This window comes from Cynocephalus volans, chromosome 1 (genome assembly GCF_027409185.1).
Source record: "Cynocephalus volans isolate mCynVol1 chromosome 1, mCynVol1.pri, whole genome shotgun sequence".
NCBI lineage: Eukaryota > Metazoa > Chordata > Mammalia > Dermoptera > Cynocephalidae > Cynocephalus > Cynocephalus volans.
The window spans coordinates 265,700,744-265,723,114 of NC_084460.1; the positions used below are offsets into that span (position 1 = coordinate 265,700,744).

A 22,371-nucleotide genomic window follows, 5' to 3' on the forward strand; every position below is an offset into this window, starting at 1 on the left:
GACAGAGCTTCAGAATCGGTGAAGCAGCAATTGATAAAATTAAAGAGACAAGTCCACAATAGGTGTCAATTTCAATACCATTTAAAAATTTTTTAAAATTATTTTTTCCATTTTTTTAGTAATTGATAGATCAAGTAGATTAGAAATCATAAGAGTAGATTTGAACAAACCATTGACCAACTTAACATAATTGACATTTCTAGGACACTACAACCGACAGCTTGGAAAGCTCATGGCATTTTTACCAAAATAAACCAATTGCTGGACCATAAGTTTCAACAAATTTAAAAATATTGAAATCTTTAGAGTATGGGCTTTGGCTACAATAGAATTAAATTAACAGTTAGTAGCAATAAGATATCTAGAAAATCTCCAAAGGTTTAGAAATTAATCAACCTTCTAAATAATCCATTGGTCAAAGAAAAAAATTCGCAAGAGATAGAAAACATTTTAAACTGAATCATAATGAAAATATAATAAACCAAGTTCCAATATCAGGAATGAAATTGACCTTGACCTTTCATTCATTTAAAGGCTAACAATAGGATATTATGAACAACTTTATGCCAGTAAAGCCAACAACTTAAATGAAATGGACAAATTCCTTAAAACACACAACTTGCCAAAACACACACACACAGGAAGAAATAGAAAATCTGAATAGCTTAGCAAAGAAATTCATAATTAAAATCTCCAGGCCCAGATGGCTTCACTGGTGAATTCTAACGAACATTTAAGAAAGAAATAGCAATCTTAAGTAGTTTCAGAAAGTAGAAAAGGAATATTTCCCAACTCATTTTATGAGGCCAGTATAACCCTTAACCAAAACCCTTACCAAAACCTGACAAAGTCATTACGAGAAAAGAAAATTATAGAACAATATTGCTCATGAATAAAGAAGCAATAATCCTCAACAAAATATGAGCAAATGAAGTAAGCATTATATAAAAAGGAAACTAAACTGTGGCCAAGTGTAGTTTATCCCAGGAACCCAACATTAGTTTAACATTTGAAAACCAATCAACATAATTTACTGTATTAACAGAATAAAGGAGAACAACCATATGATCATCTCAATAGGTGAAACACAACAACAAATTGTTTGACAAAATAAAAATTCTCAGCAAAGTGAGACTACAAGAGACTTCCTGAGTCCGATAAGAATATGAAAAATCTGTTCTACAGCTAATATCATACTTAATGATGAAATATTGAATACAATTTCCCTAAGATCAAGAATAATACAAGTAGGGAAAGAAAAGACTGGAAAGGAAGAAGTTAAACATTATGACAGGTGTCCATGATTGTCATAAGAAGTCTACCAAAAATAAATAAATAAAATTACCAGAACTAATAAGGAAATTAACCAGATCTCTCGATACAAATTCAGTATTTTAAAAAATCAATTCTATTTCTGCGATCTAGCAACTGACAATTGGGAAATGAAATTTTAAGAAATATTATATATAATAACATAAAAAGTCAAGTACCTGGAATAAATTTGACTAAATAATAAGACACTAAAAACTATAAAATGATGCTGAGATGAATTAAAGAAAGCCTAAGTAAGTGGCATGATGCATCATGTTCAAGGATCAAAAGATTCAGTATTGTTATGTTACTGGTTATCCCCAAATTGATTTATAGATTCAACACAAGTCCAGTCAATTCTCATCAAATTTTCTGTAAAAATAGAGAAACCAATTTTTAAATTTCTATTGAAATGCATAGGACCTAAGATAGCCAAAACAATCTTAAAAAAAGAAGAGCAAAGTTGAAGGACAAACATTACCTGATATTAGGACTCGTTACATAGTTACAGTAAGTGAGACAGTAGTGTGGGAGTAGTATGAGGACAGACAGCTAGATCAGTGGAAAAGAATAGAGTCCAGAAACAGAGTCAACTGATTTTTAGCAGAAGAGCCAGAACAATTCCATGGAGGAAAATGAACTCAGATTTATTATGTTATAGTCTTATATTAACTTTTTGCGTTTTACATACTAGTGTTAAGGCCATAGAGACTGTGTCTCATTTGTTTCCTATAAATAAGCCAGAGCTAGCACATTGTGTGTACTCCGTACATGTCTGTTGAGTCCAGTTGAATCAGAAACCAAAATAATACTCAGGAACTTATATATACCATCTATGTTGGATTTTGGTAAGTTTTTTTAATTAAGGGAAGGCCCAGGCAATAGTTAAATTCAAAAACACATATGCTTCTCAGAACCATTTTTTAGGTGCATGGACAAGGGTTTAAAAGTATATATATAATTTTTATTGAAATCTGGGCAGATTAGTGGTTCCAGAGATACTTTTTTTTTCTAAGATGTGGCTACTTTGGATCAAGTATTGATGAATATTAGATAAAAGTCACAGCCAGAGATTCGTATCAAACTAATCTCCCTACAATTGGAAGGCCCCTCGGCATGCAAAGTACTGAAATAATGCCAAGTAATTCATTCAGAATTTATTATGTACTTAGTAGGTACCAAGCATATAATGACGAACAAGACATACATCACTCTCACCACTTTTCTCATGTAGAAATTGCAGAAGGTATTTTAAAGCCTCACAATATTTAAATATTCTCTTATTCTAGAATATAAATTAGTAGTGATTGCACATTGTAGACCACCTATCTCATGTTTCTTATAGTTACATTAGTGCTATCCAGTAGAAATATAATGCAACTTGTGTATATGAGGGTACTTCAAAAAGTTCATGGATAGTTCATATTATGTTTTAATTCTATTTTTCCATGAACTTTTTGAAGTACTCTTGTATGATTTTATATTTTCTAATAGCCACATTAAAAATGTTAAAGAAACAAGTGAATTAAGTTGGATAATATATTTTATCTAACTTAATATATACAAAATATTATTTCAACGTGTGATCAGGTTTTTTTTAATTATTAAATAATTTTAATACTTTCTTTTGTACTAAGTCTTCAAGTTTCAATATATATTCTACAATTACAGCACATCTCAGTTTGGACAAGTCGTGTTTCTAGTGTTCGCATTCAATAGCTACAAGTAGCTAGTGGTTACCTTATTGGACAGTGCAGGCTTATGTGAATCAACTCCTACTGAGCTACAATCTATTGACATTTACAAGTGGATTCCAGCTAGATAAAGAACTGATGGAGACCCAACATGATAGAGAACTGGCCCGTAATGTTAGAGGAAAGTCACTGTATCCAGGAAAGAATTGGCATTATTCTGTTGCCAGAAATACCAGGATATGTAGTCAAGATGAACCTAATTCTGTTTTAGCTGTATAACTCTCCACCAATTTTCATCTGAAAGAGTCCCAGAATTTTACTAAGTCTAGAGACAGATCTATACAGCCAAGATACAGATATATCCAAGTTGTCTTTGAGAATTTTAAACCTTTGCAATGTTCAGTGATTCCACCAATAATAAGACAGCTTTTTCAAGATCTTAAAAAGTACTGCTACTCAAATACGTATAATAAATTATCAATTATGTTGCAATTCTGAAAAAAAATTCAACAATGTTGAAAAATGCTCCTAATATATTAGTAAATAAAAAGCATGTTTCAGAAAAAAAAATACTGCTACTCACATTTCTCAATAAAATATTTGTTGGACAAATGATGAAATGAATTCAGATCTTAGTTTATGAGCCCATTTTCATTTGCATGCTTGTATTCTGTTTAAAATTCTTTTGCATTTTAACAGAATAATTTTTTCCTCTATTCGAAGGTCATTACTTCCATTAGGCTATAATATAAATCCCCTTATTTTCAAGAATATGACTTAAGTTACTACACCGTGCACAAAGAGCTGTGTTTTAAATTGTCCATTTATAATATCTCATCAAGACCGAATCTCAACTGAGATTTAAAGAGAGAGTGAGTTGGAACCAGGTTGGACTTAGTTATTGTTTTAACACAAGCGTTTATAGACTCATCATAAAATTAGTATTACTGTACTTTCACAGTAGGGTTTCTCAGGGTAGGTAGTACCATCATCTCCACTCCAACAGAATCACCTGGGGAGCAGAATCCTGGGCCCATTGCTGAATTGGAATCTCTGGAGATGGTGTTTGGGGATTTTCATGTGTAATAAATATCAAGAAAAGTTTGGCAACCACTGCCCTACAGTGAAATTCCAATTTAGTATAACCAAAGATAAAACTGCATAGTACTATGTAAATCTGTTTCATTACTGGAGGAAATGTTGTTTTTAGTACTTACTTTATTACCACCCTTGCCAGACATTTATAGTGGACTATAAATAAATTTTAAAGGGTACTCATCATTCAGCCTATAAAAAGTATGTTGTGCTTTTTTGATATATAGGTTATGAATGATGGACTCAGCTAGAGTCGAATTATATTTATAATAAATGGGCTAATGTCTAAAATCAAGTTGACTAGGACCCAGATCCTATTCTTGTGCAGTTTTCTTGAGTGTAGTCTCTGTAGTGTGTGTGACAATGTCAGGAAAGCTGTTCTTTAATTATTACTTTTTTCTATGAAATAATTTTAAGTGTACTTTAATTCAATCATAATTCTACAGAAAGCTGTTGTGCCAAACACAAGTACTGGGGCGTGGGTAAGGGAGGAATTGGTAAAGCACCGTGAAAAACAATTACATTGTATAATGTTGAATATACTAATTATCCTGATTTGAGCATCACATATTGCACACAGGTATTGACATTCAACACTGTACCTTGCAGATATGTACAATCAACTATGTTTTAATTTAAGTAAATAAATAAATAAATTTTAATTGATAATAAATAAAAGATAAAAATGAATTGGACTCAGTGTCTGCCCTGGAGATCAGTCTCCACAAGGCAGGGGTGAAGAGGCAGACATGGAAGCCTTGTGTTAAAATGTAATGTGTTAAGTTTTTACAAGGCACCATGGGAGGAGAGAGAAGCCAGGCAGAGTGACTATCTGAAAAGTAGACTGCGCTTTACAGAGATTACTGTTCTGTGTTTGTGTTCAAGCCACAGTCAACCAGAGCAGTGAAGACATTCCCACAAGGTAATCCAGGCCATAGGGAAGATCAGAACTTGGGTCTCCCTGATGTAAACTGTACTCTTTCCACTAAACCCAGCCTTCTTCATGAACTTGGCCTTCAAAAGCACACTGGCCTCCCTTTTTTTCACATCCAAAGGTGTCTCTGATAACAAGTAAGAGTTTTGTAAAGGGCGATACATTTCCTTTTCAGGCCACTAAGGTGACATGTAATTCACTCCAGCAATAACTGAATAGGAACCTACCTGTAAAAGATGCTGAAAGCAACATGCTCCTAATTTATTACCACATCTCTTAAAGTCTAGAGAGAATCTGACTCCCTGGATTTTAAATATAGTTGAGATATGATGATGATGTTTTCTGGTTTAAGGCCTGCATAAATTAAATGCAATGATTATAGTACCTGTTGTCACTTCATTCTTGCCCTATTTGCAATAACTCTTCTGCCCTCATTAATTCGGAATAAAATACCACAAGGCATTAATGTAGCACATGGAGGTAGAAGGGCTACATTTTTATAGCCTCAATATGAAGTCGTTCTTAAAGATGCCTAAGTCTTTCCTGGAATAGGGGAAAAAATGCTGCTCATCTCCTGTAAACCTCTTAATAACCTTCCTGGATAGTTACAGGTGAGGAAACTAAAGCTCAGAGCTGTTAAGTGGCTTGGGCAGGGTCACTGGGCAAGTAATTACAGAGCCAACATACACCCAGATCTTCTGACTCTAAATACAAGGCTCTTTATAGTACATCCTAATCTTTTGGGGATTCTATATTAAAACAGTTTGTTGACTGTTTGTAATGAAAGGCATTATTGCCATCATGTAAACAAGAACAAAAATCTTGGCATCCCCCATCTCTTTATCATCAGTGTTTTTAGTTTATCACTTCACAGTCGTTATTTGGTGTTTTCTTACAGAAGGCAACAGACTACTGCAACAGAAAATATCCTTAGATGGGAACCCCAAACCTATACATGGAACAGCAGAGAGGTCAGATGGCCTACAGTGGTCAGCTGAGCAGCCTTGTAACCCAAGCAAGCCTAAGGCAAAAACATCTCCTGTTAAGTCCAATGCCCCTGCAGCTCATCTTGAAATAAAGCCAGATGAGTTGGCAAAGAAAAGAGGTAAAGTGATTTCTTTTGCACAAATGATTCAACATATTTTGCACACACAGAAAAGTGCTGGGATGACAGAACTTTTCAAAAAATGCTGCTTAGTGAAGAGGGATGCGCATGAAATTGCATTTCTTTCTGTGACCCACATTGACTGAAAAGCAGATGTGATTTCTCCCATGTTAATCAAAGGTTTTGGATATTTAAGTGGAATTACATCACCTGTCTCTACCCCTCTGTGGCCATTTTTCTCTTTGTAGGCATGGATAAACTTGTACCACAAGTACATTCTACCCTAATTGATATAAAGCCAGTGTTATGCAGGAGTTCTTTTAGAAATGTGAATGCTGAAAGAGACTAATGTTTCCCTGATATGAGTTCTTGACTTGCATTGAATGAAGATGAGTTTAGAGGCTGGTGTGTCTTCTTCCGATAGTATCTTCCCCATGTAAATTCAGTTCTGTGTTACAACTTTCAGACAGTGTAATGCTGAAAGAGGGTGTTATATTTGACACACTGGATTTTTATGATATTTTGAGCTTTGATATACTTGATACATAACTGGTATTAAAAACGAAAGGGGCTAAATCACTTCCTTTCTGATTGCCAGATCAAATAATATTCTTCTCATTCAGCCTCAGTCGTATCTGATTTCCTTGGCTTTGGTTTGAGATAGTACTTTTTTACTTTTCTTGAGGAGGATTTCTTTCTTCTAAGAAACATGCCCTTGTTGGGATAAGTACAGTCAGCCTATTTGCTATGCACTATCTGTAGACCCTGGTGACAGTTTCAGGAAATCAGGCAAGATGGGCACCCGTGGAGCTGCGTTAAGTGCTGCTGCTGTAATTACAGGCCTGGCTCAGGACTGATGGGACCAGAGCCAGTGTACCTGGCACTGATGCTCCAGCCTCTCTCCAGCTCATTTGTCCCTCTCCCACCTCTGTGTCGTTTTTCTCTTCCAAAAGCCCTGCTGGCTTTTAACCGTGCAGAGTGGTGTGTATAGAGAGAGCCAGCAACACAAATGGTCTTTATACATATCACACTCTGAGACACTGCAGTTTGTGATAGAACATAATGATCAGAGCCTATTTCCAAAAAGCAGAGGAGATAAGCGTGCCCCAAATGGCCCAGCCAGACACCTCCCTATGAAATCACAGAGGTCTCAGGAGCCATACAAACTACCCACTCTGGGTTACAAACATTTTCTTGACAGAACTTTTTGTGTTTTTCCATTAAAAAACAAAGATGAATCTCTCTTTTTTGGTGAGTTAGTTGCTTTGTTTTGTTGTTTAGCTCACAAATAAAGGATAAAGCACTCAAGTTAACAATGTTTTTTCTTGACATCAATTTTAGGCCCAAATATTGAGAAATCAGTGAAGGACTTGCAACGCTGCACTGTTTCTCTGACTAGATACCGCGTCATGATCAAGGAAGAAGTGGATAGTTCTGTGAAGAAAATCAAAGCTGCCTTTGCTGAATTACACAACTGGTGAGTAATTCAACTTAAGAACTATAAATTTATGGTGCTTAAGCTGTTCCTGTAGGTAAAAGCGCCAGATGGAAAGCATTGTTTATTTAATACATAAACATCACAGAACAACTCTCCAGTAGATTTTTTTAAAGCCCTACAGGCAGAAGCATATATCTTGGGAGTAAAAAAGAAGAGAAAGTATTTGAATAAAAAGAAACTTTGATAGAATTCATTGGCATTTGAAGTTGGCCTAAAAGAGTATGATATAGAACAAAACCTCAGCAAAGAACAGAACCTCAAAAAAATGATATTGACAAATCCCTGGAAGGCTAATATGAGTACTACTGAGAAAGCAAAATGTTTTTCAGCATTATCATTATAAAGTAAGAAAAACTAATTAACAAAACTCAGAAACAGCTTACGTTAGGTCAGTGATAGAATCCCATACTTGGATATCTTTAAGACTAGAATTAAGAAATGGTGCACTGATGTGGTTTTGGTCCTGCCCTGCCCTGCCCTGCAACTGGTTTTGATGGAAGACATTTCTTTGAGTCCTGTACATTTGCTCATGTCCACAATTGGAATTAAATATCTGTTAATAAAGGTTACGTTATTATCAGTAGAAAAATGTCTTCAGTTTATCAGTTAGGGCTCTTTCAGTTTCAAATCACAGAAACCAAGTCACACTAGTTAAAGACAAAAGAGAATTGATTGGCTGATATACATGAAAATTCCAGAAGATTCCTTCCTTCAAATTTGGTTCTAAACCCAAATTATATTATTTGGACTCAGTTTTTCCCTCTCTCTCTCCTTCCTTCCTTCCCCCCTTTTATCTCTCAACGTCTCCCACAATCTCCTAGTTCTGCTCATTCTTGGCTTCATTCTTAGGCAGCATCTCTCCATGTGACAGCAAATATGAAACACCCCACCACCCCCACTCTCTAGGCTTACATAATCTTCAGCACCTGTGGTCTGAGAGAGAGGGCTTTGTTTGCAACAGTTTCAGCAAAAGTTGAAGAGCTAATTCCTGTTGGCTGGGTTGGGTCACATATCTGTCTCTAAACCAATCACTGTGGCAACAGGGTCAGAGTCTTCTCACTACCCAGGCCAGAGGCATGTGCTTACCACACAGGTCAGTAAGGTGAGTCCCACCTCAATCCCGTGGACTGGGAGTTGAAGAGCCATGGTTCTCCAGAGGAAAATCAAGATGCCAGCACCAAAAGAAAGAGGAAAACTGTAAGAGAAAGAAAACACGTATCCACAATGTCCAGACTCACGTAATATGTCCCCTGTATCTCATTGGCCTCTCTTGATTCTAGAATTTGATTGCATCTTGTGCTTACTTTTTTCTATTCTAAGCCCTTGCTTTGATACTGATATGCCTTTTTAACAGAAATTCTAGAGTTGTGTAAAACTAAGGATTAAGCTTTACACTAAGCTAGTCTAAAATTCATGAATTTTAAACCATTTGCTACATATAATATCAGTTTCTAAGGGTGCAGAAGACACCAGGGTCTTGAAAGAAAACCATCTCCTTCAGTTATCTTTCAGCCTCTCAGGGCCCTCTGAGGTGAGGAATCATTTCTCCCACCCACACGTGGCATCTGGACTTCACTGCAGCTCTTCTCTGTTTGATCAGACTATAACCAGATCGTTCAGAGCAACTCCAAAAATAGGTTTGCATACTTAGATAAGGTACAGATGCTATACAAATGAAAGGTGCTATTGTTATTATTTTATAGTTATATGACTTTTCCAATATATCCTTAAATAAGTTACTTATAAGTGTACCCAACTTCCAGGCCCATTCTCGAGAGCCAGGATTAACAGACTTTATCTCCGAAGGGCCAGCTAGTGGATATCTCAAGCATTATGGGTGTAATGTCCCTGCAACTACTTAGCTCTGCTCTTGTGGCGCCAGAGCAGCCATAGATAATACAGAAAGAAAACATGCCAGATTTGGCTCATGGGGGTCATAGTTTACCAGCCTGTCTGGAGGCTTTAGTTAGCTGCTCATAGAAGACCACTCTGTCTTATCCTTTTGTGTGGCATTTTAGAATAAACTCTTCCTCTGAGGCCTCTGTATGATACCTTCCATCTGAGTGACTCACACACTAATTGACGAAGTGTAGCAATGACCTCAAATTACCTCTCTCTCCTCCAGCTGCTCTGAGTACTTTTTATATTTTATTTTATTTCTTAGTAAAATGAACATCATATGGGTCATGAGACATCTTGAGATTTACAACAGATTCTTTGAGTGTTTTTCACTCCTCAAGAGCTGAAAGCACCAGGCCAGGAAAGTCAGCACCCAAGGAAGTTGCGTATCTTTTCCCTGCTTGTAATTCACATTGTGTTTTAAACTAATTGGAAGGATCACTTCTGAATGAGCTCTGCCAAACAGTACTGCTGTTTAAAAGCCACCTACTTAACAAAGTGGCACTTTTACTCCAAAATGAAGAAGAAAAAATTTAGATCAACCATTTTTGGTATGCTGTTGCTTTAAAATGAATCCCACAATAATTGCATAAATGTTAACTTAAAAATACAAGCAAAGTACTTTTTTTTAACCAAGCATTTACACGCATTTCTGCTAAATGGAGAAATTTTGGCTGTGTTCCAAGTAAGCCTGGGGCCCAGCAAACATGGTGATGTACTTAAATAAAGCCTCCCATTTATTTTCTAAGGAGAAAATAATGAATTTTAGGGATTGTGGTGGTCTTGAAAAATATCAGGTCACAGAATTGAAGGCAGCTTAGAAGTTTAGAAAAAAGGAAGCTTTCCTATTGATGGTGAAATCATGCACTCTAAGCATTAGAGAGAACTTTGCATCTACCACCATTCACTTTAGTACAATTGTAGCCTCAAGATTACATTATAAGGCATATTTAGATTTGGAGGACATGAGACAAGTCCTCTGGAGAAATCCAAAAAGAGGTAACATCTGTTCTTGGACAGATGTTAACTCGCAGAGTACACAAGCAACATGGATGACGTGGTCATGTACATCCACTCTAGTTCCCTTTCTCCTCTTTTACTTTGGGCCACCCTGTCCTCTTAACCTCAAAGTACTCAACAGGCATTGTGTGTAGTTTAGAACGTCCCACATAAGAAATTCTAAACTCACTTTGCTACCAAGATGCCAGCTTGAGGATCAGAGTCCTGCTTGACTAAATTCCACAAAGAATACTGCTGGAATTCATGGGAATGATGATTTAAAGAGGCTGAGAGAAAGCAGTTGTTTGCCCATCCTCAATACCAAGTGAGCCCACATTAGGTAAAATGAACTAAATTCTTATCCTTCCCAATCAGGCTGTGAAGGCTTCTTTGTTCAGTACAGTTATTAAAGAAAACCATTTAGTATCTAAGATCTAACATCAAAATTGGCATTTAACCAGGACACAGTTACAGAAGGCTGAATGACTATAGAATAGAGGAGTCTCATTTTTCCAGAATGAATTGGGGATTCGAGAGGGGATCAAACACGACACAGTGCTCTCACAATATGTCTTAACAGAAAAGAAATTTTGCAATCCGAGCGTCTGTGTGAAAAGTCACATCAGGAACTAATATGAAACAGCTGGTTTGTTTTCTATATGGTTGGCCTCCTACCACAACTGGAAAATATTCATCCTTTGGAATCATAGCTGCCAGATTTAATTGCTTTTGTGTGCAAACTAGTCTAGCTTCTCATCACAAATTGTGTGTGTGTGTGTCCAAGTTGATCGTGAAGGCTTAAAATGAATAGTAAAACATTAAGTTCAAAAAACATCGAGGAAGACGAATAATACTTGATAGTTTTGCCATATGCTGGGAGAAAGAGTATTCGAAAATGTAGCTGTAAAAATTCTGTTAGGTGCTATTGTCAATTTAACATCTAATTGAAAGCACTCGTAAGGAAAATGGAAGAGGGTAATGAGCCCATGGAGTAGAGTGTGTGCTTGGGCTGGAGGTGGAGAAAAGGGATTGCAGAGCAGGGGGGTGGGTGGGGACAATCTTTATAGGCTGCTTAGCTTTCAAATAGGAATGGGCAATTAGTCAAAGCGCACATTCTGTATAAAGGGGCCAGAAATGTTTCTATACCTCCTGTTTATTTTTTCCTGAAGCAGTGCCAGGTCTGGCCCAAGCAGAACTTGGAAGTAGCTCAGGAGTTTCAGCTCTCCAACCGTATCCTCGCCCACTTCCCCTTTCTCTGCCTGCCTTCCCTTCATCTAGGAGAAGGGAAAAACAGACAACAAAGACAGAGGAACCTCCTGCTGCTCCCTACAGATCAGGCCTCCTCACTGTGACACCTCAGTCAAGATAGGAACTTGGAATGCTGTCTCCATGCGCCTTTTCTTTTCTTCGTTTTTAACCTTTGAAACTCATTTGTCTTGTGTAACAACTAACTTCATCCTTTTGATGACTATGTGTCTTCCCTCCCCAAGTGACATATTTGCATGTTAACAAATGCTCTGTTGAGAATCTCTCCCCCAGCCAAAAGAAGAACTCTAAAAGTGAGAATATCAGGCTGAAGAAAAGCTATTTTGAGATAAGTTTATCTTCTTCCAGTATCCCTCAAATCCCTTTCATCTGCTACTGAAGCCCTGTTGTAGCCAAGCAAAACAACTCATAGATTATCAAGGTGGTCAACAGGGTGGCCCTACACACAGACCAGATGTCATCACTGTGACATTTTAAATATTGTGTCCTTTTTCCAGGATGTGAATTTAAGAAGGCCTCCCAGATAGTAAATTGCTGGTGGGGCTGTTGCGCTTCAGAACAACGCCTGTGACACTCTGTCCCATGTTCCCAGTTGCCTTTTCCTTGGACTCCCAAATAATATGAAACTATTGAAGCATATGTCCTTGGAGACACTTTAAGAGTCCAGATAATACCATTTTTCTTCACTTTTGCAGGTTTGTCACACAGCAGGATTTTTGCTTTGCTAGTCGGTTTCCCCCCATATTCTTCAAACTTTTCATTGCTTTTGTGTGATACCTGGCTTGCCATACATGCTAAAAGCCTGTGGGGTTTTTATTTGTTCCCTTTGTGAATAGCTTAACACTAAAAGATGATACCTGTAAATTAATATTTACTTCTCTTTATACCAAAATAGATGTATGTACACTATAATTAAAAACATTTAGAGCTTTGTGTCATCCCTTGCCTAGGTGGCACCCACAGAGGTATTGATTTCACTGGTCTGGAGTGGTCCCAGGAAACGGTATTAAAAAAAAAACCAAAAAAACTCCACAAAAAACAGGTGATTCTCTTGGCATCTGTGGTTGAAACCACTGCTTGAGAATCCCCCAAAGGGAGTAATATGTCTGGCGCCAAAGCAGTGGTTCTCAATGGGATGAATTTGCCCCCCAGGAGACAGTTGGTCTGGAGATACTTTTGACTGTCACAGCTCCAGGGAGGGAGTGCTTCCGGCATCTAGTAGGTAGGCCAGGGGTGCTGCTGACCGTCCTAGAACGTACAGGGCAGCTCCTCTCACCTCTCCCATAATCAAGAATTATCTGGCCCAAGATGTCAATAGTGCTTGTAAAGCCTGGGCAAGAGGAAAGTGAGAGGCAGAGTGCATCCATCTGTCCTGCCGCGTGTTCTGCTGTCGCTCCCTGAGGGAAGGATGGAGGCTTCTCCCTCTGCAACACCCCTGAGCTTCTGTCTGCTCCCCCAGTCGCCTTCCTAACCCACCACTGGAAATATGAGTATGAGAGAGGGAATTTCCTTTCCAATTACTTAAATACCCAAAAAACAAACCCCATAGTGTCTTCTCTTTTCATATCAATGTAGTAGGAAATTTTTTTCCATACTGCCTGAAACATAAACCTCCTAGCTACACATTTTAAAAAGTTACATTTTTTGCCTCCTTGAGACCAGAAAAACAATTATGTTGAAGTGTAGAAAATTGGGGGCTTTGCTCTTTTGTCTGTTTTTCATTACAGAATTCAACTCAGTCCTTAGAAGAAAATGGAAAAATTAAGAACTGAAGGTTGTAGCTAATGATAGACAGTCCCTTTCATTAGCCATTATGTTCCTACCTAAGGCTTTTTCTCATTTTGCAATAAAACCAAATATCACAGTGGGAACCAGAATTAGGATGAAAATCTGAGGCTTGTAAAGATAAATACAGTAGGGAATTATTCTATTAGGCATCTTTCGGAGGTTATTCTTCTTTGGCTTCAGCCAGGCAGCAATATTAGTTGGTCTTTCTGGGCATACACAGCATATATTCAACTACTCTAATACCAGTGACATATTCAGGTGTGCCAGCTCTTGTGCCATTTAGACTGAATGAAACAGAAGGTCTCTTCGCATATCTTATGGTGCAGTAATGGTTGAACAAACACTTGTTGGCCATGTAATTACTCTCTCTTAATTAGGAGAATCATTAGAATTGTGGAGCTATATATTCTTTAATAGGTAGGTATCAGAAAAATGCATATTATGTGAAACAGTTTCTAGAATCAGATCTGTGTCACAGAATAGGTGATCTGACAAGTAAATCTGGCTTTTGAGTTCAGTCTCATCGAGGGTGTTGATATGAGTTTGGGTAACAAGTAGAGATTGCATTGTAAAACCAGTGTGGCCGAAGAAGTAAGCACTCCTGATGTATATATGAGAATCTAGCATATCTGCAGTGGTGTAGTTGTACAGTGATAAAATGATGCTTTTTCTCTGTGTCATTCAATAGCGCATGTTTTTTGGTTGTTTTTTTTTTTTTTTTTTTTTTTTTGAGGGTTTCGTTGACACAGCCCAAGCACCTGTGTGACATCAGACTTAGGACTTGTGACTACTTATATTAATAGAAATTAACTAAAATTTAAAATTTAGCTCCTTAGTTACACTAGCCATATTTTCTTTTTTTTTTTTCTTTTTTATTTTTTTAATTTTATTTTGTCGATATACAATGTGGTTGATTATTGTGGCCCATTACCGAAACCTCCCTCCCTCCTCCCTCTCCTCCCTCCCACCCAACAATGTCCTTTCTGTTTGCTTGTCGTATCAACTTCAAGGAATTGTAGTTGTTATGTCTTCTTCCCCCCTCCCGGTTTTGTGTGTGTGTGTGTGTGTGTGTGTGTGTGTGTGTGTGTGTGTGTGTGTGTGTGTGTGTGTGTGAATTTATTTATTTATTTTTAGCTCCCACCAATAAGTGAGAACATGTGGTATTTCTCTTTCTGTGCCTGACTTGTTTCACTTAATATAATTCTCTCAAGGTCCATCCATGTTGTTGCAAATGGCAGTATTTCATTCGTTTTTAATAGCTGAGTAGTATTCCATTGTGTAGATATACCACATTTTCCGTATCCACTCATCCGATGATGGACATTTGGGCTGGTTCCAACTCTTGGCTATTGTAAAGAGTGCTGCGATGAACATTGGGGAACAGGTATACCTTCGACTTGATGATTTCCATTCCTCTGGGTATATTCCCAGCAGTGGGATAGCTGGGTCATATGGTAGATCTATCTGCAATTGTTTGAGGAACCTCCATACCATTTTCCATAGAGGCTGCACCATTTTGCAGTCCCACCAACAATGTATGAGAGTTCCTTTTTCTCCGCAACTTTGCCAGCATTTATCATTCAGAGTCTTTTGGATTTTAGCCATCCTAACTAACTGGGGTGAGATGGTATCTCAGTGTAGTTTTGATTTGCATTTCCCGGATGCTGAGTGATGTTGAGCATTTTTTCATATGTCTGTTGGCCATTTGTATATCTTCCTTAGAGAAATGCCTGCTTAGCTCTTTTGCCCATTTTTTAATTGGGTTGCTTGTTTTTTTCTTGTAAAGTTGTTTGACTTCCTTGTATATTCTAGATATTAATCGTTTGTCAGATGTATATTTTGCAATATTTTCTCCTACTCTGTTGGTTGTCTTTTAACTCTGTTGATTGTTTCTTTTGCTGTGCAGAAGCTCTTTAGTTTGATATAAACCCATTTGTTTATTTTTCCTTTGGTTGCCCGTGCTTTTGGGGTCGTATTCATGAAGTCTGTGTCCAGTCCTATTTCCTGAAGTGTTTCTCCTATGTTTTCTTTAAGAAGTTTTAATGTTTCAGGGTGTATATTTAAATCCTTAATCCATTTTGAGTTGATTTTAGTATATGGTGAGAGGTATGGGTCTAGTTTCATTCTCCTGCATATGGATATCCAGTTATCCCAGCACCATTTGCTGAAGAGGCAGTCTCTTCCCCAGTGTATACGCTTGGTGCCGTTGTCAAAGATCAGATGGCAGTAAGTGTGTGGGTTGATTTCTGGATTCTCTATTCTATTCCATTGATCAGTGTGTCTGTTTTTATGCCAGTACCATACTGTTTTGGTTATTATAGCTTTGTAGTATAGTTAAAGTCAGGTAGTGTTATGCCTCCAGCTTTATTTTTTTTGCTCAGCATTGCATTGGCTATGCGTGGTCTATTCTTATTCCATATAAATGTCTGGATAGTTCTTTCCATTTCTGAGAAAAATGTCATTGGAATTTTGATGGGGATTGCATTGAATTTGTATATCACTTTGGGTAGTAGGGACATTTTCACTATGTTGATTCTTCCAATCCAAGAGCATGGAATATCTTTCCATCTTCTTGTATCCTCTCTAATTTCTCTCAGCAGTGGTTTGTAGTTCTCATTATAGAGATTTTTCACATCCTTGGTTAACTCAATTCCTAAGTATTTTATTTTTTGGTGACTATTGTAAATGGGCAAGCTTTCTTGATTTCTCTTTCTGCATGTTCACTATTGGAGAAAAGAAATGCTACTGATTTTTGTGTGTTAATTTTGTATCCTGCTACTGTGCTGAAATCATTTATCACCTCCGAGAGTTTTTTTGTAGAGGCTTTAGGCTCTTCTATATATAGGATCATGTCATCTGCAAACAGGGACAGTTTGACTTCATCTTTTCCAATCTGGATGCCCTTTATTTCCTTCTCTTCTCTGATTGCTCTGGCTAGTACTTCCAACACTATGTTGAATAGGAGTGGTGAGAGTGGGCATCCTTGTCTAGTTCCTGTTCTTAAAGGAAAAGCTTTCAGCTTTTCCCCATTCAGGATGATATTGGCAGTGGGTTTATCATATATGGCTTTAATTATGTTGAGATACTTTCCATCTATACCTAACTTATAGAGGGTCTTTCTCATGAATGAGTGCTGAATTTTATCAAATGCTTTTTCAGCATCTATAGAGATGATCATTTGGTCCTTGTGTTTGACTTTATTAATATGGTGTATCACATTTATTGATTTGCATATGTTGAACCAACCTTACATCCCTGGGATGAATCCCACTTGATTGAGGTGAATAATTTTACACATGTGTTGCTGTATTCTGTTTGCTAGTATTTTAGTGAGGATTTTTGCATCTATATTCATCAAGGATATCAGCCTGTAGTTTTCTTTTTTGGTTATATCTTTACCTGGTTTTGGTATCAGGATGATGTTTGCTTCATAGAATGAGTTTGGGAGATTTGCGTCCGTTTCAATCTTTTAGAATAGTTTGTAAAGAATCGGTGTCAATTCCTCTTTGAATGTTTGGTAAAAATCTGCTGTGAATCCATCTGGTCCTGGGCTTTTCTTTGTTGGGAGCCTTCTGATAACAGCTTCAATCTCCTTTATTGTTATTGGTCTGTTCAGATCTTCTACATCTTCATGGTTCAGTTTTGGGAGCTTGTGTGTGTCCAGAAATTTATCCATTTCCTCCAGATTTTCAAATTTGTTGGCGTATAGTTGTTTATAGTAGTCTCGAATGATTCCTTGTATTTCATATGAATCAGTTGTGATATTGCCTTTTTCATTTCTAATTTTTGTTATTTGAGTCTTCTCTCTTCTTTTTTTTGTTAGCCATGCTAATGGTTTGTCAATTTTATTTATCTTTTCAAAGAACCAACTTTTTGATTCATTGATCTTTTGAATTGTTTTTTGGGTTTCAATTTCATTCAGTTCTGCTCTGATCTTAATGATTTCTTTCCGTCTGCTAACTTTAGGTTTGGATTGTTCTTGTTTTTCTAGTTCTTTAAGGTGAAGTGTTAGGTTGTTCACTTGCCATCTTTCCATTCTTCTGAGGTGAGCATTTAATGCAATAAATTTCCCCCTTAATACTGCTTTTGCAGTATCCCACAGGTTTTGGTATGATGTATCATTATTTTCATTAGTTTCAATAAATTTTTTGATTTCCTGCTTGATTTCTTCTTGGACCTATATGTCATTAAGTAGAAAGCTGTTTAATTTCCATGTGTTTGTATAGTTTCCAGAGTTTCGTTTGTTATTGATTTCTAGTTTTAATCCATTGTGGTCTGAGAAAATACATGGGATAATTCCAATTTTTTTGAATTTGTTGAGACTTGATTTGTGACCTAATATGTGATCTATCCTGGAGAATGATCCATGTGCTGATGAGAAGAATGAATATTCTGAGGTTGTTGGATGGAATGTTCTATAGATATCTGCCAAGTCCAATTGGTCTAGAGTATTGTTTAGATCTTGTGTTTCTCTGCTGATTCTTTGCCTAGATGATCTGTCCAGTATTGACAATGAGGTGTTCAGGTCCCCTGCTATTATGGTATTAGTGTCTGTTTCCTTCTTTAGGTCTAATAGAGTTTGTTTTATAAATCTGGCTGCTCCAACATTGGGTGCGTACATATTTATGATTGTTATGTCTTCTTGATGCATCAGTCCTTTTATCATTACATAGTGTCCCTCATTGTCTCTTTTTATGGTTTTTAGTTTAAAGTCTACTTTGTCAGATATAAGAATAGCTACTCCAGGTCGTTTTTCTGTTTCCATGGTAAATCTTTTTCCATCCTTTCACTCTTAGTCTATGTGAGTCTTTACGGGTGAGGTGGGTCTCTTGTAGGCAGCATATTGTTGGGTCCTCCTTTTTAATCCAGTCAGCCAGCCTGTGTCTTTTGATTGGGGAAGTTAAGCCTTTTACATTAAGAGTTGTTATTTAAAAGTGTTGATTTATTTCTAGCATTTTATTGATTGTTTGTTTGTCTTAGGTGTCTTTTGTTCCTTGCTTTCTGATTTACTGTTTGGTTTCTGTGTTTGTTGGTTCCTTAGGTTGTAGATACTGTTTTTGTTTGTTTGTTTTCTCTTCATGAATGCCATTTTTATTATACTAGTGGGTATTGATTTTTCTTGGGTTTTTATGGCAGTGGTAGTTATTTTTCAGGAACCAAACCCAGTACTCCCTTGAGAATTTCTTGTAAGGGTGGTCGTGTTGTAGTGAACTCCCACAGTTTTTGTTTGTCTGAGAAATATACTATTTTCCCTTCATTTCAGAAGCATAGCCTTGCAGGGTAGAGTATTCTTGGCTGGCAATCGCAGTCTTTTAGTATTTTGAATATATCATCCCATTCCTTTCTAGCTTTTAGGGTTTGTGATGAAAAGTCTGATGTTAGCCTGATTCGGGCTCCCTTATAGGTGATTTGATGCTTCTCTCTTGCAGCTTTTAATATTCTCTCTTTGTCTTTGAGTTTTGCCAATTTGACTATAACATGTCTTGGAGAAGACCTTTTTGGGTTGAATACGTTTGGTGATCGTTGAGCTTCCTGGATCTGAAGATCTCTGATTTTTCCTATACCTGGGAAGTTTTCTGCCACTATTTTGTTGAATATGTTTTCAATGCAATCTCCTTTTTCCTCCCTTTCTGGAATAGCCATGACTCGGATATTTGAGCACTTAAGGTTGTCTGATAATCTCTCTCAGATTTTCTTCAATGTTTTTGATTCTTTTTTCTTTTCTTTTTCTTTTTTTTTTTTTTTTTCTGCTTGTGTTATTTCAAACAGCCCATCTTCAAGTTCAGAGGTTCTCTCTTCAACTTCCGCAGGCCTGCTGGTTAAACTCTCCATTGTGTTTTTTATTTCGCTGAATAACTTCTTCAGTTTGGCAAGTTCTACTACATTTTTTTTCAGGACATTGATTTCCTTGTACATTTCCTCTTTCAGGTCCTGTATACTTTTCCTTGTTTCATCATGATGTCTAGCTGAGTTTTCTTGTATCTCATTCAGTTTCCTTAGAATTATCACTCGAAATTCCTTGTCAGTCATTTCAAGGGCTTCTTGTTCTATAGGATCTAGAGTATGAGATTTATTAACTTTTGGTGGTGTACTTTCTTGATTTTTTGTATTTCTGGTATCTTTTTTTTTATGTTTATTCATTGTGGCAGGGGGTTTCACAGTCCACAGGTTTGACAGTATTGACTAACTAAGATGTTGCTGTGGTTGCCAATTTGGTATGGCTACCTCCATGACTGCTCATTTGGCCTCTAGTGCCTTGTGTGTATGGTTGCCTTGGGTCTTGGGCCTCTCCAGGGAGCCACCTCCCTGGTCAGCTTGGACTCTGCCAGGCTGCTGGATCACGGGGTGGTACTGCAGGGTGTGTGGTCTCTGCTGAGCTTCCACCTCCCGTGCAGGACTTCTCCCTGTTCCATGCGCTCTGGCTTGGGCTGCTGCTGGATCACACAGTGGCGGCCCCACAGGGTGTATGGTTTCTGCAGAGTCTCTGCCTCCCTTCAACAGCGCATGTTTATAATGGGATTACCAATAGGAGAGCCAACTTCAGGAGCCCTTTGAGCCACTTAGCACCACTTAGTATTGTTAGATAAAGCTTTCAGTTCCCTATGTAATTACCAAGAATGTATTAAATGATTATTAAATTTTTCCAGCTCCTTAGACCAAATGTATTAAAGACAAAATCAAGAGTTTCGGTTGTGTGCGTTGTTATGGCTTTTTTTTTTTTTAAATCAAGAGTTTGGATTGTGTTTTTATAAATTTTTTAAAAAGGAATTTAATAAAAGCTCTGTATATCCTTCTGCTCTGGGAATGAATACAATCTTCCTATTGATCAAAACCTGTACAAACAAGACTTTCTAACTAATCTCTTTCCTCTTTATCAAATGGTTTTTCTAAGTGTCCACCTGCTTGTGACTTGTACAAAGCACTATACAAACAAATTTGTTTCTTTGCCTCACACCCAATATTTGATATTATGCCAGAATGTTCAAAAGAACTCACAGTATGGGGATGAACATACACTTGCAAAGGATACCAAGAGACAGTAATGGCAGGGGCTAATAATATATTTATGCCTCATGAGAGCCATATGTATGGTTTTTTTTGCTGTCTAGCTGACAAATTGCCCAAAATGACTCCTTTTCCTCACTACGCACCAGTCCAATAAACAGAAATAAGCTCCAGGATCTGTTCTGAAATTGTGAAAAGGGCAAATACTGTATAATATGGAGAAACTCAAGGTTCCTGTGACTTTGTGACTAAGGCAAGTCCTTTGGGTACAGTGTATTTCAAATCTTACCTCATTTGTGAATATGTGTCATTCCAAATAGGTATAGCTCACTCTTTTGGAGGTGAAAGCTTTTCTTTTCCTATTTTCTTTCCTCCCTGAGGTTTTTCTCTGCAATAGATGTTTCCCCAGGGCCATTGCAAGGACTGAATGAATCAGTTGACTGAAGGAAGAACAGGTTGATAAATACAAAAAGTACCGAACTGGCCTTTTTCAGTTTAGGCACAGTCCCCAGGAAACCAGCATGAATAGCAGCTCATATTAATAGCCTTCCTGAGCTACATGTGTGGATTACCTCCATGGGTTATGTCAGCTGCAAACTTGGCATTGGAAGTCAGCTTTGCCTTCACTGTAGCCTTCTTTGCGGAATAATAGACCCACAACAAGAGCTGGAGGACAAGTTGATTCTGATTTCAGCTTAAAATCTGAATCTTTCCAGCAAATGAAGGCTACCAATCTACCAGCCTGGTAACATCCTTCTGAAAAGGAATTGTTAATTTTCATCATAAGATAGAAACATAAAAAGGAATTAAGTAAATTGTTTATCTGCACATTCCTATTGGGTAATAGAGTATGATCTTTTTTATTAAAAATTTATAATATAATCCGTTTTCACTGGGAATAATAAGTTAAACTTATTCTTCTTTATTAGTATAAGTATATAATACATTGTATAAGTTGAACTTAAAAGGAGAGAGAAGGACTGTGGCTACTAGAGTTAGGAAAGAAAGGGGAAGGGGGGGATAGGGAGAGCTGGTTATTGGACACAAAATTACAGCTGGACAGAAAAAATAAGTTCTCTTAATATTCAGTAAACCCAGGAATCTATAATTAACAATGACTTACTGCATGTTATCAAATGACTAGAAGAGAGGAGAGCAAACGTTCACATCACAAAGAAATGATTGTTTTGCAATGATAAATATGCTAATTATCCTGATTAGATCATCACACACTGTATACATGTATTGAAATATAACTCTTGCCCCATAAATATGCACAAGCAATATGTTTCAATAAAAAAATTAAAATTAAAACATGAAATAAAATACATTATAAGATTAAAAAGTGAGATAACTCAGGTCACAATTTCAAAATGGATTTTGGAGCTTATGTCTATTTATTGGACTGGTACTCCTCAGTAAGACTAAGGAGTCATTTTGGGCAATTTGTCAGCTAAGACAGCAACAAATCGTATGGAAAGGCTGTACCAAAAGTCAATATAATAGAATTCCTTATGTGTGTGCTACATTATTCTTCTAGTGACTATAAACTCTTGCTTCTTACTAGGCCATAGACTAATAAAAGTCACATTTTCCAAGGTTAATTAACCACTTAATAGGAGGCATGGAGTATACAATTAGACAGAAAGGGGTTTAAAACTCATCTCCACATATTCTAGCTCTGAAGCTGGTTGAATGTCTTAACTTCTACTCTATAAACAGGGGTACTGCTATCACTTTCTAAGGGTTTTGTGAAAATTCATATGCAATATAATAT

General features: G+C 37.1%; 1 protein-coding gene across 7 annotated transcripts in view; it reads left to right on the forward strand.

The window, feature by feature from the left end:
• The window catches only part of SPATS2L (spermatogenesis associated serine rich 2 like), a 183,796-nt gene that overhangs the window by 134,186 nt on the left and 27,239 nt on the right, over positions 1 to 22,371 (forward strand). For 6 of the 7 annotated variants that reach the window (XM_063093192.1, XM_063093176.1, XM_063093167.1 and 3 more), the window contains exons 7-8: positions 5,933 to 6,139; positions 7,481 to 7,616. In XM_063093192.1, coding sequence (XP_062949262.1) covers positions 5,933 to 6,139; positions 7,481 to 7,616 — 343 coding nt within the window. The remainder of the gene's footprint in view (positions 1 to 5,932; positions 6,140 to 7,480; positions 7,617 to 22,371) is intronic. The other variant, XM_063093157.1, reaches the window with a different exon arrangement.